General features: G+C 46.3%; 1 protein-coding gene across 7 annotated transcripts in view; it reads left to right on the top strand.

Annotated features, from left to right (window-relative positions):
- Nucleotides 1-15220, top strand: part of ADAP2 (ArfGAP with dual PH domains 2) — a 29162-nt gene extending 13942 nt beyond the window's left edge. For 2 of the 7 annotated variants that reach the window (XM_075579913.1, XM_075579919.1), the window contains 6 exons: nt 1922-2068; nt 2975-3091; nt 7018-7080; nt 10712-10789; nt 12036-12166; nt 12742-15220. In XM_075579913.1, the coding sequence (XP_075436028.1) occupies nt 1922-2068; nt 2975-3091; nt 7018-7080; nt 10712-10789; nt 12036-12166; nt 12742-12940 (735 nt within the window). In that variant the 3' untranslated portion in view covers nt 12941-15220. Of the gene's footprint in view, nt 1-1921; nt 2069-2974; nt 3092-7017; nt 7081-10711; nt 10790-12035; nt 12265-12741 lie in introns of all 7 variants that reach the window. The other 5 variants (XM_075579914.1, XM_075579917.1, XM_075579916.1 and 2 more) reach the window with 5 other exon arrangements.
- Nucleotides 15221-16750: the final 1530 nt, after the last annotated feature.

Below are 16750 nucleotides of genomic sequence, written 5' to 3' on the forward strand. Positions count from 1 at the left end.
CTCTCTATGGGGAAGGCCTTACCTGTGCTCTCTATGGGGAAGGTCTTACCTGTGCTCTATATGGGGAAGGTCTTACCTGTGCTCTCTATGGAGAAGGTCTTACCTGTGCTCTCTATGGGGAAGGTCTTACCTGTGCTCTCTATGGGGAAGGTCTTACCTGTGATCTCTATGGGGAAGGCCTTACCTGTGCTCTCTATGGGGAAGGTCTTACCTGTGCTCTCTATGGGGAAGGTCTTACCTGTGCTCTATATGGGGAAGGTCTTACCTGTGCTCTCTATGGGGAAGGCCTTACCTGTGCTCTCTATGGGGAAGGTCTTACCTGTGCTCTCTATGGGGAAGGCCTTACCTGTGCTCTCTATGGGGAAGGTCTTACCTGTGCTCTCTATGGGGAAGGCCTTACCTGTGCTCTCTATGGGGAAGGCCTTACCTGTGCTCTCTATGGGGAAGGTCTTACCTGTGCTCTATATGGGGAAGGTCTTACCTGTGCTCTCTATGGGGAAGGTCTTACCTGTGCTCTCTATGGGGAAGGTCTTACCTGTGCTCTCTATGGGGAAGGCCTTACCTGTGCTCTCTATGGGGAAGGTCTTACCTGTGCTCTCTATGGGGAAGGTCTTACCTGTGCTCTCTATGGGGAAGGCCTTACCTGTGCTCTCTATGGGGAAGGTCTTACCTGTGCTCTCTATAGGGAAGGCCTTACCTGTGCTCTCTATGGGGAAGGTCTTACCTGTGCTCTCTATGGGGAAGGTCTTACCTGTGCTCTCTATGGGGAAGGTCTTACCTGTGCTCTATATGGGGAAGGTCTTACCTGTGCTCTCTATGGGGAAGGTCTTACCTGTGCTCTATATGGGGAAGGTCTTACCTGTGCTCTCTATGGGGAAGGCCTTACCTGTGCTCTCTATGGGGAAGGTCTTACCTGTGCTCTCTATGGAGAAGGTCTTACCTGTGCTCTCTATGGGGAAGGTCTTACCTGTGCTCTCTATGGGGAAGGCCTTACCTGTGCTCTCTATGGGGAAGGCCTTACCTGTGCTCTCTATGGGGAAGGCCTTACCTGTGCTCTCTATGGGAAAGGTCTTACCTGTGCTCTCTATGGGGAAGGTCTTACCTGTGCTCTCTATGGGGAAGGTCTTACCTGTGCTCTCTATGGGGAAGGTCTTACCTGTGCTCTCTATGGGGAAGGCCTTACCTGTGCTCTCTATGGGGAAGGTCTTGCCTGTACTCTCTATGGGGAAGGCCTTACCTGTGCTCTCTATGGGGAAGGTCTTACCTGTGCTCTCTATGGGGAAGGTCTTACCTGTGCTCTCTATGGGGAAGGTCTTACCTGTGCTCTCTATGGGGAAGGTCTTACCTGTGCTCTCTATGGAGAAGGTCTTACCTGTGCTCTCTATGGGGAAGGTCTTACCTGTGCTCTCTATGGGGAAGGCCTTACCTGTGCTCTCTATGGGGAAGGTCTTACCTGTGCTCTCTATGGGGAAGGTCTTACCTGTGCTCTATATGGGGAAGGTCTTACCTGTGCTCTCTATGGGGAAGGTCTTACCTGTGCTCTCTATGGGGAAGGTCTTACCTGTGCTCTCTATGGGGAAGGTCTTACCTGTGCTCTCTATGGGGAAGTCTTACCTGTGCTCTCTATGGGGAAGGTCTTACCTGTGCTCTCTATGGGGAAGGCCTTACCTGTGCTCTCTATGGGGAAGGCCTTACCTGTGCTCTCTATGGGGAAGGTCTTACCTGTGCTCTATATGGGGAAGGTCTTACCTGTGCTCTATATGGGGAAGGTCTTACCTGTGCTCTCTATGGGGAAGGCCTTACCTGTGCTCTCTATGGGGAAGGTCTTACCTGTGCTCTATATGGGGAAGGTCTTACCTGTGCTCTCTATGGGGAAGGTTCAGCCAGTGAATGTAAATACAATCTACTATATCTTCCTCAGAGTAAAGTGGCAAAAGGCATCATTCCCATAAAGAGCTTGAACGCCATGTTCCAGGAAGAGAAGCTTGGACATGTGCATGGACTGGAGATCACATATCTCAAGGATGGGAAGACGAGGAGCGTATTTGTGTATCATGAAAACGGAATGGTAAATCAACGTGTGTGTGTGTGTGTGTGTGTATGTCAGTTTGTGTGCGTACATATTTGGGCACCACTCCATAAAAAAGACATTATGGAACTAGAGAGAGTGCAGAGAAGAGACACCAAATTAATAAAGGGGATGGACAATCTAACTTATGAGTAGAGACTAGCTAAATTAGATTTATTTACATTAGAAAAGAGGTGTCTAAGAGGGGATATGATAACTATATACAGATATATTCAGTGACAATACAAGGAGCTTTCAAAATAACTTTTCATCCCAAGGGCAGTACAAAGGACTCTGGGCTATCCCTTAAGGTTGGAGGAAAGGAGATTTCACCAGCAACAAAGGAAAGGGTTATTTACAGTAAGGGCAGTTAAAATGTGGAATTCATTACCCATGGGGACTGTGATGGCAGATACAATAGATATCTTCAAAAAAAGGTTGGACATCTTTTTAGAGAGGAAAGGTATCCAGGGATATACTAAATAAGTAAACATGGGAAGGATGTTGATACAGGGATTAATCCGATTGCCAATATTGGAGTCAGGAAGGAATAAATGTTTCCCCTTATGAGATATCATTGGATAATGTGTCACTGGGGTTGTAAGTTTGCCCTCCTCTGGATCAATAAAGAAGTATAGATATAGGATAATGTATCTGTTGTCTAAATTTTAGCATAGGTTGAACTTGATGGGCTTATGTCTTTTTTCAACCTCATCTACTATGCAACTATGTAACTACTATGCAACTACGTAACTACTATGTAACTATGTAAATATATATATTTTGGGTTTTTTTGTGATGTTTTCCTATTGCTCTAATCACATTGAAGCTGAATGTCCAACCGGCTCGGTTATTAAAGACAGGCCATGTGCAGAACACGGAAGCTCTTTTTTGCTTTTCTTGAAGATGTTTCCTGATGACTTTTGCGTTCCGCTGCAGGAAATAGTCGCCTGGTTTAATGCGCTAAGAGTGGCTCGCTTCAATTACCTGAAGGCCTTATTCCCAGCAGCTGCCGAATCAGAGGTAAGTCCTGGGGCACTTCGTCCTTCTGTATACATTTATCGGGGACACACATTTGACACCTTTGCCGCCTACAAGGCTTGTTTAATAAAAAAGAAATAAAACAAAATAATATATATAATTGGATCATCCAACAGTGGATTGACAAGAGCTGATATACATCTGACCCCCGATATAACGCGGTCCTTAGAGTCCACAGAATGAGACCGCGTTATAACCGGGATCACGTTAAAATTTCACGTGGACACAGCCCTGTGAAGTGAGGAGAGAGCTGACAGATCTTGATGCTGGTAAGTCCTCGCGCGGCAAAATGGAGGTTTTCAAATCGGGAGCCACACTCAGACCGCGTTATAAGCGGATTCGCGTTGTAGCGGATCGCGCTATAATGGGGTTGAGCTGTATATATATATATATATATATATATATATATATATATATATATATATATATATATATATATATATATATATATATATATAATGTTTTGTGTGTGTGTCATATACATATATTTCTTTTTTGTCGCGTTTACGTAGGTAACGATTGGTTGTGTTAGGAACTGTGACTTGTTAACGTAACGTTGAATGAGTAGGGCATAGGTTAAGAGGCCCATATTAAAGGAGCAATTCATATGCTTCTTATTTTTATTATTTTTAGCATAGTTTTGAAGAAGGGAGTCCCTGGAGCTGAACCCCATTAATTTCAGTTCCAGGGACCCCATCTTTTTGCTTGATATATATATATATATATATATATATATATATATATATATATAAAAGAACAGAGGGCAGTTGGCACACTGTAAACAGATAATCCACTGATGCTTGTCCCATATATGCACATACACAAATAGATTTTACCAGATGGGGGTCCGGGAAAAAACGAGACAGCACACAGCCAGGGAAATCCAGAGATATTGTATTCAGGATAAATACATGGCACTGCATCCAACGTTTCGGTCATCAAAGTGTGACCTTCCTCAGGGACGTGTATATATATATATATATATATATATATATATATATATATATATATATATATATATATATATATAAATATATATATATATATCTCAGAACAGGAAAAAGAAACCCAAATAGTAGCACTCCGGTATACCATATGGCAGTATCAAAATGGCATATCAATCTGCTAACTGTAGTGCCTAACAGAACAGATGAGAACACTAAATAAAGCCAGGGATTAGATGACAAATATCCCTAGATATAAGTAACAATCCTGAAGGAACTGTTCATGAATGTGTATTGACACAGTTTCCCTAGCAGAAAAAAAACCAACAAAAAGGTGCTGCTAATGAACAGGCTGACAGGTTATCGGCATATACCCAATACACATGAGATGAATCAACCAGGCTGGAACCTAGCTAGAATCCTAACAAGGATGTGAAGTCTCCAAAACACTGTAAGGCCTGGGACATAGTAGGATCAGCCTTGCTGAGCCGTGCTGAGCCGCGCTGAGCAGATGCACTTACCCCCTGCATCTGTCATCAGCGCGGCTTTAGCAGCCGCTTCCGCATGCGTGCGGAGGCTGAGAAAATTTGCCGAGGCAGGCAAGTTTGAAATTTGCCGCTCATGCAAGCGCAGGGCCGGTCACGTGACTGCCAGAAGGCAATGGCAGTCCGTGACGTCGGCGTGGTGCCCTAGCCCCGCCTCCATGCCCGCCTCCCGCCTGGCTCCCACCCTGCACACAAGTGCGCTCGCTGACGCTCATGCAGGAACAAGAAAATTTCCTGCGTGAGCAGGTGAGCATGAGCATCAGCGCTGCCCAGCGCCACTCCCTGCACCATGTCCCAGGCCTAAGACTGGTGGTTACCCGGCACAATGACCACAGGAAAAAACCTCAGTAACAGTATAAACAAATCACCGTCGTGTGTACATTGCAGACAGAGATATAAGCTGAGTCCAGATCCTAATACACACAGTGCAGGGTGTTTAAAAAACACAGTAGGCAGTCCTGTAAACATGAATGAAGAAAATCAGCGGGCACATTGGGCTGCGTCCCCGCTAGCGCTGAGCTTGCTGAGTGGGCGGCGCTTGGCGAGGTGACTTGCATATATATATATAAATAAGTCCCCGCTCATGCGATGCGCGCGTATGCGCGGGCACACACGCTCACCGGCGCTCGGCACTTAGATAATTTTTTTTTTAAACTTTATAGCGCGCTCAGCTTCCCCTGCAGCGTCCTCCCCCCCTGCCCTCCTCTCCCCCCCGCCCTCCCTCCCCCCCACACCCCCCCCCGCGAGCGTTTGCGAACATTTTAAGGACACCCGGCACTCATGCTTGGAGTGCTCTCCAAGCATGAGAACGCTCGGCACCAGCGGGGACAAAGCCTTAAGCAACATTGTCAACAGGCATGGTTACGTGTCCCAAGGGGGAAAACGACCAGGGGATCCTGCCCAACTCTCCCACTCCTACGCGTTTCGGCACTGAGCATTCAACTGGGAGCAATTTATTGTACACTTTCTCTTGAGTAAAAGAATGGGAGAGAGAGAGAGAGAGAAAATTCAAATACCACAGGTGCTGAAAATGCTGTTTTACAACACACTCCCCCACTCCTGCAGGCATCTCCTAATCTTCCTTGGGTTGTTCTAACTAGGGGAAATGCCCCCGAAAACTTCCTGTTGTCTGGGATACAACAACATGGTTGACAGAATCAGATGAAGCTTTCTTTCCAGTATATTTGATATATCACTGCCCTCAATTCAGTGGAAGGGTGAGGCAAGAAGGGGATTCTGGGAGATGAAATAGCAACAACAGAGTCTCATTGGCACGATATCTTGCTTTTGTATATCAGGTTTCCATTGTTCTTTGTGCCAAGCAAAGTATGTTCTCAAATAGTGCTGCTCGTGCAGGTAATAGGCACATTTACAATGAAGTAAATGCCACTGCTACATTATGAATTGTCCTTTATTAGGAGCTGAAAGTGGCTATTGTTTGCGTATGTGACTAAGTCGCGGTTGTGCCAGTCTAAATACAGCCGAGTTCTTGGCAGGATATTAACACGCGTGTCCTTGGCAGAGTGAGATAGCACGTAAGTCCAACAACAGATGGATCCAAATAATGGTCAATTCGAGGGATGCAGCACGTGTGAAAGAAGGAAATAAAACAAATACTGTATAGTGTAATGTTGCAAAAATATAATGAACTAAATGCCCAGGGGTAAGGGGATGGTCAGTTCCCTAGAGGTAGAAAGTATTCAAGATAGTGAGATGAACAAAAGATGCATTTAATAATCAATAAAAAATACAATAAAAACAGCTCCTCTCCGCACGCTGGCAAACACAAATTGGAATCCTACTTACTAGCCCCAAGTAGGAAATGCGCATAGAATATCTCTGAATGTCAGGGAAATCGCCTCTCGCCGCCGACAGCCAGTTCCGGAGTCCTAGCGGTGTGCCCTTCAGACCCGCTGGGGCGTAAGGATCAACCGGTTCACTGGCTGAGCGATCGATTGGCTGGCTTCCCTCTACTTGCTCGGTAACTCCCGATATCCCGGATGTCCGCGTGCTTCTCTCGCGAGAAGCGATGGTAGCCACGGGTTCAGTCCGGGTGTGACGTGGTGTCTCGGGAGGTCCCAAATGGCTGTTAGGATAGAGTGCACGTAGATACTACTCTGTTGGCGCAAGCGTGGGAATAGGGCAAACTCCACCCTACGCGTTTCACGGATCCTTCCGCTTCATCAGGGGTATAGTGTATAACAAGTAGCGTTGGATAGTGAAACCGTTGTAAAGTGAGTCACATATTAATCAGTGGCGGTGAGCGTTGGATAACGCGTTCCGGCGTCAGATAACGCATTCCGGCATCAAAACGGCCCTTAGGGTTGCATTGTAAAGCGTTGGATATGCCATTCGTTGTAAAGTGAAACGCTGGATAGCGAGGACTACCTGTATTTATATTGATTTTCTTTTTTTTTAGCTCATACCAAAGATCACAAGGAATTATTCTAAAGCCGGCTACATGGAGAAAACAGGCCCAACGGTATGTTACATTCATATTAATATTCTGGAATCCGGTAGGGATTACCCGTCGGCTTGTACAGAGCGCAGCCAGTTTTTGTTTGATGTATTTCTGCGATAAAGAGCTTGCAATCTGATTTTTGATGGGGAGACATACGTTGGCGAAACGGGAGGTCACACAAGGGCATACCAAGTATCGAGCGCCACAAGTGCGCGCAGCATTACGTATCTGCTCTCATATAAACTGTGCGTCAGAGTCTTACAACCTGGGCTACGATTATACACAAGCGGCCTGGCGGCAGCGCTATCCGGTGACATCACCGCCGCGATCCGGCCAAGCGGCAACTTGAAGTGTAGTCGGGATGCAGCCGGAGGAGACAGGGAGGTGTGGCGGAGGCGTGGCCCTGAGCGGTTCGCCCTCATTGGCTGAACCACCCGCGTAACGCGGCCGTCGCCTGGCTACAACAATTTTCAAAGGTCTCCTCGCCGGTCTGCCGCTTTGCAGTTCGGCGCTGCGCGGCGTCGCGTTAGGAATGTAAGGTTTCATATAGTGCACGCACTTTGTTTTTTCGGCCGCGTGGCGCGACTCCGCCAGGAGATTTTCTTTGGTAAAATCGCGGCCTTAGAAGTGGAAGAGTCAATGGTTAACCCTTTCAGTGAGCGATAATGGGACAAGATCCCGGGTACAGGAAACGGAAGTGGAGGGGTCGCTTCTGATTGGATCGGGATGGTCACTTCTGATTGGATTGGGATGGTCACTTCTTATTGGATTGATGTCGAACTTTTGATTGGATTGGGTTCTCTACTTCTGATTGAATCGGGATGGCCACTTCTGTTTGGATCGGGTTGGCCGCTTCTGTTTGAATCGGGATGGCCGCTTCTGTTTGAATCGGGATGGCCACTTCTGTTTGAATCAGATTGCCACTTCTGTTTGGATTGGGATGGCCACTTCTGTTTGGATTGGGATGGCCGCTTCTGTTTGAATCAGATTGCCACTTCTGTTTGGATTGGGATGGCCGCTTCTGTTTGAATCGGGATGGCCGCTTCTGTTTGGATTGGGATGGCCGCTTCTGTTTGAATCGGGATGGCCGCTTCTGTTTGAATCAGATTGCCACTTCTGTTTGGATTGGGATGGCCGCTTCTGTTTGGATTGGGATGGCCGCTTCTGTTTGGATTGGGATGGCCGCTTCTGTTTGAATCAGATTGCCACTTCTGTTTGGATTGGGATGGCCACTTCTGTTTGGATTGGGATGGCCGCTTCTGTTTGGATTGGGATGGCCGCTTCTGTTTGGATTGGGATGGCCGCTTCTGTGTGGATCGGGTTTGGCCCAATTTGCCCTTAAAAAATATGCATTTGCCCATGATGTCTCTGGTATGTCATAAGAGCCCAGGACATGCCGGATTCGTCAATGGGGGATTGAAAAGGTCAAGGCTGCATCAGAATCTAATACAATAAACTACAAGCCAGGCTGGCGGAGCTAAAGACCGCTGCATCTGACCTTCAGAAAGCTGATAATACAATCCAATGGTTGATGCCTGGGGCACAAGTGACGTGTCGAAGGTCACAAGGAGTTCGGGACTCAAACTAGGTTCACTTGCTTCCTCTTCCTTTGATACTTCTTTTGCTGTGTTTCCTTAAATGTGTGCGTGCCACGTACTGTAATTCCTCCCTATCACCTCTTGTTGAAATACTTTACACATATACTTTGGATCGTGGGCAATGGTTGAGACTCGTTTCTTTAATGCAAACTTTTTTCCCTGTGCACCCCTAACGGCAGTTCCCCTCTCTGCCCCCCCCCCCTCCTCTTACCTGGCTCCGGTGTCAGGATGTCACGTTGAACCTCGTTACCATGGCGACGCACGTAGGAAGCCGCTGGAGCCAAGGTAAGTGAGGTTTACAGAGGCCTTCGCCGCTCCCCTGGCACTTCGGGAAGTGCCTCTGTAAACCCCGCGCCCCACGCAACAGGCTCAGGGGGCGCGCCCCACGCAACAGGCTCAGGGGGCGCGCCCCCCAGTGTGCGCACCGCTGATCTAAAGTCCAGTAACTTACAACATCCGAGTGTAACAGGGACTTATCACTGTTTCAGAGAAACTGCCTCTAAATCCAGCAGTGTGCTGGTTAATTGCCCACAGGCAATCAAATAGACTCCACCTGGCTGATTAGGACTCTTAGAAAAAGCCTGATGTGAGAAACAGGAGAGAGATTCCTTAGCTCACATTTGAGCTGACATAAGGAGAAAGAGGACTGCAGAGATTTCCTTAGCCCACAACTGGGCTGACCTGAGGAAAATTTGATGTCTTGATGCATACAAAAAGACTGTATGCCAACAGCAAGACAAGGGGACAAGACCTCTATACCTGGGCACAGAGTGCGCCATAGCACACAAGGGTGCTGAACCAGGAGAACTAGTCCTTCCCCTACAGCTACAACAGAAACAGTTAAGAGACTTTCTTGTTGGACTGTTTTGTGTGTGTGTGTGTGTGTGTATATATGTTTAGGAAGGTAATCAGCTTAGCTACCCACCCAGTAAGAAAGGGCTGGGGTAAAGGTTTAGTTATTCTCCAATGTGGTGTAGGTCTTTATTTTGTTTGTTTTGTATGTTTTTCCTTGTTAAAGAACAGGCGCAATAAAGCCAAGATATAAGTTCACCCTAATCGGTCTCCATTAAATGTACCTCTGCACACATCTCTTGCACCGAGGCAGCTTTGATATACTGGGTGGAGCTCACGTCAAACAAGCTTAACTGATCTTCTTGACTGGGTGACTAAGGTAATAGATATGGGTGCAGCAGTAGATGTAGCTTACCTAGATTGTAGTAAGGCCTTTGACACTCTCCCACATAGACGAAACAAGTTGCCATAGTTGGCATTGGATCCTTGGTGGTTGAATGGGTAAGACATTGGTTGAAAGATGGGTGGCAAAGATATGTAGTAAATGGAGTATATTAAGAGGAGGTGGAAGGTGACCAGTTGAGTATCTCATGGATCTGTTCTGGGAGAGGTATTGGCAGCAGAAAGAGAGGGCTGGTGATGCCACATTCTAGAGCTTTGGTAAGACCTCACCTGGGCACTGTGTTTAAGTCTGGAGACCATATCTGCTGAAGGATGTAAATAAATTGGAGATAATAATAATTGTGCAAAGAAGGCTTACTAAAATGGCGTATTAACTACACCCATCAGACTTATCAGGAAAGACGACAGGACCTAAATAAGTACAATTTAGAGGACAGAAGGTAGAGGGGGGGGGGGGGTATGACTGAAACTTTCAAATAGATCAAGGGTACAGGAGGGAAGCATATTTCAGAGACAAGAGCTAGAACAAGAGGTCGTTCTCTGAAGCTGGAGGGCGGGAGGCTAAGGGGAATGTGAGGAAGTCCTACACCGAAAGGGTGGTGTGTTCCTGGAATAGCATCCCAGCAGAGGTGGTAGAAGTGAATACAGCAAAGGAATTAAAAAATGCTTGGGATGGACATAGGGCTAAATCCTAAATATGAAAGAAAGCCCCAAGGATCTAATAGGGTCGGCGGATTTACAGCAGGTAGGAAAATGGGCAGACGACACGGGTCTTATCTACCGTCAAATTCTATGTTCCCCTGTAAATAATAATGCGTGCAACGACACCATTTTCTTTATTTTCCCGTTCGTTCTCATAGCAAAGAGAAGCGTTCAAGAAACGATGGTTCAACTTGGACTCGCAAGAGCGAAAACTGCTTTACTACAAAGACCCATTGGTAAGTGTTTCCGGTCAAATTCCGGAACATTGGAATGTTATCGGTGTCACGCGAGGGAATGCCGGTGCTTACTGCGGGAAATCTAAATAGCCATCATCTATTCACTTCCGGCAAGCCGGTAAAAGGATGAGAACATCGCCACTAAGGGTGATGGTCAACTCATCTCATTGGCTGACCGTACATATTACCTCGCTCCTCCCTTTAGAAGTTTGCTGCTGGTTAAAAAGATTGGCCTGGCATACAGAAAAACGAAAACAACGATTCCTGCGCTCCTACCAATTAGGCGAAAATATAACAGTGATCTCACGAGTGAGGGCCATTTAGTTAAACCCTTTGACGAAAGCGTTATAAGCCTGCAAGCCACGTCACGTCACAACCAAATGTGCAGGTACCTACACTGCATATATGTAACTCTTGGACTAGTGAAAAATGTGAGATGGCCCTGACGGGGTTAAATAAAGCATATGCTTTTGTGAATAGTGCAATTACAAGATGGCCTGTATCATAGTTACCTTACTATAGAGGTAACCTGTGGGTGCACAAATTCCCTGGTGTGAATATAATAAAACTTACACATATTCTCGATAAGGGTATTTAATTACTGTATAGTGTTACTGATACATTGTGTCAGAGGGGGTAGGCTATTGGCTCCTCTGCTTTACATAGCAGGTCCCTGAAGCTGTATGGCTCCTCCCTTCAGGACCGAGTCCCCACCAATGAGTGCAGGTATAATACACCTCAGTCTGCACATCACCCTCCATTGAAGAGCATGTGAACGTGTAAGGCTAACAGAAAGTAATACTGTATGTATAAGTTTAATTATATTCACAGCAGGGAATTTGTGCACCCACAATTTACCTCTACAGTAAGGTAACTATGACACTGGGTTTGGCCGGCTTTTAATTGCGCTACTCACAAAAGCATATGCGTTACTTAACCCCTTCAGGGCTTTCTTACATATTTCACTAGTCCACGGGACAATAATTACATATATTCAGTGTAGGTACCTGCACATTTGGTTATGCCGTGACGTGGCATGCAGGCTTATAACGCTTTGGACAACGGGTTTAACTAAATAACCCTTACTCGAGAGATCCCTATTATATTTTAGCCTAAGTGGTAGGAGCGCAGGAATCGTTCATTGGCCGCTGTACAAATTGGAGGATATTATAACTACTTTAACCAATTGTCATAATGTTCCAATAGTTTCCGCATGAGCGCGACGGTTTCATTTGCCGTTTTACAGGACGCGTTTGAGCAGGGAGGAGTCTTTGTAGGGAGTAAGGAACGTGGATACCAGGTCTTAGCAGGTTTGCCGAAAGGAATCACGAGGAACCGGTGGAAGGACGGGATCACCATAGAGACGCCGGAGAGAAAGTACGTGTTCACCTGCGAAAACACAAAGGACCAGAGCGAGTGGCTAGAGGCGCTGAGAGAGCTCATTTCCCGGCCCATGACAACGGAGGACTTCAATGGTAACTCATAGCGGACTTCATTACAAAGCAATAGGGTTCGTGGAGCCTGCTCTGGGTCATCATGGTGTTCCAAGGATTAGTCTACATCTCTCTCGTAACAGTGCCGGAAAGACTTGGTCTTCCTGTTCCATGACCTGGTGTAGTCACCACGTGGTCTTCTGATGGCATATCACTGAGCCTGTATGTGGTTGAGCTTCTACTGAAGACCCCTCCACCCCGCAAACAAACATGATCACCTGCGATTAAAATAGACCGTATATATATTGTTTGAAACGAGGGGTTCACCCAGTGTTTAACGTGTGATGGTACTTAGGGTGTGTAGATTACCACTGCTTTTGTATTTTCACCCCCCCAGTATCACTACTTTTTTGTATTTATTTGTCCAGATTGATACAATGTACAGCGTCACTACTTTTTTCCAAAATGCCTTTATTGGCTGTAAATAACGTATAAATTTTTTTTTTTGGTTCATTTTAGCAGAAGCGGACAGTTTCCGAAAAATGCGACCGAAATAAAGACCCGATTTTTAAACCGAGAAGAGACGGAAACTCACTGGTTTTCCCACCCGTCCCCATTGATTGACATTGGTCACAGGGGGGAGACAGGACTTATGAACTTATTAAAAAGTAATTCGCTGGCATGGTGTCGGAAGCAAGAAAATAGTAGGGAGTGTTAACGAAACGCTGGCTTATGAAGGACGCCGATGTAGCAAGAAGCGGTAACCCTCCCCACCAAGTGAGCTTAACTGATCTCCATGGAACACTGATCCCATAAGAGACACTCATATTTCCATGTCAATGGGTAAAAGAACCTGTATTTATGGACATTTCTGATTGTACTGTAAGCCGAAGCATTTTGGGCCATGTATACTTAGCGTGAGAAGCAATAAGGCACTAGTGACCAGATTTGCTAAACGGTGCCAAGCGTTAGCACGCCTTAACTCCTACCCACTTGCATGCAAGTTAAAGCGTGTGAAAGCTTAGCACCATTTAGTGAATCTGGGCCTAAGGGGGTGATTCATGAAACGCTGATTCAAGTCAATGGCAGATTGGGGTGAGATGCCCAACGATGCCTCGGGTCGGCGCTTGGCGAATCCTGGCGTGGTTGGGCTGGGAAGTGCCTTACGGGTTAGCCTTGCTCGGTAAATGTGGACCTTTTAGGTCCGAGTGTTAAAGCATTGCAGACCTGATGAGGTCCATGACTCATAAGTGGTCACAATAGCGACACATTTCCTTGAAACAAAATTGGTGCGGGCGCCAGTATTGAGTATTTTGTCTTCATTCATAATAATTTAATAAGCACTATATGGAATTGCCTGAAAAAAACTGCGGCAACAGCTGCTGAACCTCCCTGATAAGAAAATTGTCCTGAAATAGATGTGTGTGTGTGTGTGTGTGTGTGTGTATATATACAAGATGAGGATACCACAAAAAAACATTTGCAGAGGGAGTAGATTCAGTTTACCCAGAATCCTTTCTCTCTCCTTCCTGCTGTGCGCGCCTGTATCCCGATCTTCGGGACGCTGTATCTCAAGAAACTCCGATGCGAGACAGACTGTTTTATCACTATATTTTTTATAGCACTGTGAGTCCCTGCCACAAAAAGTTGGCAATGTATTTTTGGTGCCGGCGGTAAAGCGGCTTTTCCCACGGTTACAAGGAGAGTAGATACTGGGATCTGTGCCAAGGTTTGCTCGTCCGAGCTACTTCCTTCTCCTGGAGACATCATTACGCAAAATGTAATATCATCGTTTTATCACCCAGGACCCAGATCCGGAAACTGGCGCTAAGCCTTAGCGCGCCTTTACTCTCGTACATATGATTAGCAGCCGAAGCGTGCTAAAGCTTAGCACTGTTTGGTGGATGTGGGCCCAAGTGTGTTAATGTTAAAATAAGCTTCTGATGTCCATTACGTCTAACCTTTTGTTTCATGCAGTAATTGTTACCATTCTTATATTAAAGCACCGCCTCCCACCCAACACCCTCCTTTTTTTACCAGCCCGGTAACCAGGAGGACCCGAGAAACTAAACGGAGTATTTTTTTCCCACTCCGGGGGGCCCCGCTGGTTCTTGAAATCCTTACCGGTGAAGGTGGCGTTAGTACTTCCTGGTATTTAAATCCCTGTGGCACGTGGAGCCAATAGCATCATATGATGATTTACAGCGCCATTTTGTTTCCCCGTGAAGGAGAATTAAATTGTGCTTTTACCCTTTAGTGTCTCTGGAACCTAGCGTTCCCATCCTGTTAAAAAAATATGTTTTGGGTTTTTTACCCCTTAGGGGGAACTGCCCCTTCAGTGACCTACTGACGTACAGCATAGGCGCCCCCCTAGAAGCCTTTTATGACGCACTCTGTACTACTTGTTTTAGGGTTAGTCTGACATCAGATCGCTTACTACAATAAAGGAGCGTGCCCTCTGCCAGCCGGATCCCGGAACCCAGACAGGTCACGTGGTGCAGGAAGTGCCGAAGGGTTCCGTGGCCACTGAGGTGGCAGGACCCTCTGAGAGGCACTGAATGGGTTAAAGACCCAAAGAATACACTGCGGCCTATATGTAATAGTGAATAGGCCCTAATGGTGTCTTCCAGCTGTGGTCTCTGGAATAGCACTGCTTAGTAAACCCGGGCCTATGTCGCTCTTTGATTTTCAACATTCTCACAATTTAATATCAGTTTTGTGCCACAATATATCAAAATCCCCCCCCCCCCCAATACAAGATGACTTCTTCAAGTAGCATCTTTAACATAATAAGATTTTTATTTGGGTTTCGTGCAACAGCAAAAAAATACCTATATATATATTTATGGTATATAGGAGGGACTAATTATGTTTGGTTCGTAGATATGAATCCCAGACGGGTACTTTTTGTTACTACGTGTATTTCCCAAAACCTCCGTTTCCTGCTCACTCACAAACATGAACAGGTTGTGTAATAAAGTTGTTACGTTACATTTCATTGCGTGTTCGCTTCCACGCACACATACCAAAGCACTAGGCGGGGGAGTCGAAGTGTGTGCGCGTCTGTCTCTACATGTGAGCGTGTATATACAACACGGTGTATCGGGGTCGGCGCCTGAGGCGAGCGTAGAGAGCCGCCGCCCCCCCCTCCCCCCCAAGAGAACGCCGAGCCTCTTCCCTCATCCAGCCGGCAACTCCTCCTGCTACGTGGCGTCAGGTGATGTCACTTTGCCATATGGTGGCACGTTGTCATGGCGACGTGACGTTGAGACTCCACATGGCGGCGCCGTGTGAGAGCAGGAGATGCCGGAGCTTACAGCGGCACCGATGGCACCATCAACCCGGCATTTTCTGTGCCTCCTTTCGTTCCTGGTATTACACCGGCACAGAAAACGTCGCCTCTTGTTTATCCCTTGCACCGGACAACGGAGATACTGGTTTCGATGCCGGCGCACCGTCTGGATTTTCAAAGATGGTGTCTGGATTTTCAAAGATGGCACCCCGCGGTCATCCAATAGGAAGCATCCCCCCCGATTATATTGTGGGGCATCCTATTGGCTGACAAGCCCAGCAACCTTTTTAATGTCCCCAGTGGGGAGCAATTCCAAAGTGCGGGGGGAACAGTTTCAGGCGAGGAGAATCCTGCCTGTGCAGGTCTCCTCTAGGACAGATACCCAGTACCGCTCTACTCTACACGTTCATTATGAAATTCTCCATTTTATTTAATTTTTTTACAACTTCAAATTTTTTATTGAATTTTTTCATATCAAACAAAACAAAACAAAACATCGCATATTCCGAAATTTCAAACGTGGAACAAAAAATACTCTCATCAAAATTGTACATGTTATCTGTTTGAAAACAAACAACAACAAAAAAGAGGGGGGGGGGATGGGGAATAACAGGTGTGGAATCTTTGCCTCTGTTATTATACTATTACTCCTATAGGAACTCTCTTCAATTCTTGTGTGAATGGCTAACATCCTTATTATTTTTCTATTATTTCTTATATTTCTTATTTCATCCTCTAAGGCCTGGCTAGTCTTATTTAAAAAAAAATGACCTACAGCTCATTCTTATCCATATTCTCACCCGTATTTCAAACGAGGACGCATTTATCTCTATCATTGCCAGATTGCGGTTCTCGCTACTGCTGGGATGTCTGCCTGGGCCAACCAAGGCGTCCAGACTTTTATACATTTGTGTCATTAACCAAACTCGTTCATTTTTCCATCTGGCAAATATACCACCTTCTATTCCTAATCTGGGGGGATATTTGGAATCTCTGCTTGTTTCCACAGTGCCGCGATCTCGCCCCTCGTGGCTGTTGCTAAACGCATAATCGGTTTATTACCTGTTTTGGAAAGTCCCGGCCAAGGTCTGTTCAAAAGGAACAGCCACGGATCCGGAGGAATAGTGAGGTCAAAAATCCTCAGTGGGGAGAAGTTTCGGGTCCCGTGTGGACCTTTCCTCCGGTATCTCTGTTATAGAGGAGACCGGCACTTTATAGAAATTGTTTGCCTAGTGG

The sequence above is a fragment of the Ascaphus truei genome, chromosome 22 (assembly GCF_040206685.1).
Source record: "Ascaphus truei isolate aAscTru1 chromosome 22, aAscTru1.hap1, whole genome shotgun sequence".
NCBI classification, from domain to species: Eukaryota; Metazoa; Chordata; class Amphibia; order Anura; family Ascaphidae; genus Ascaphus; species Ascaphus truei.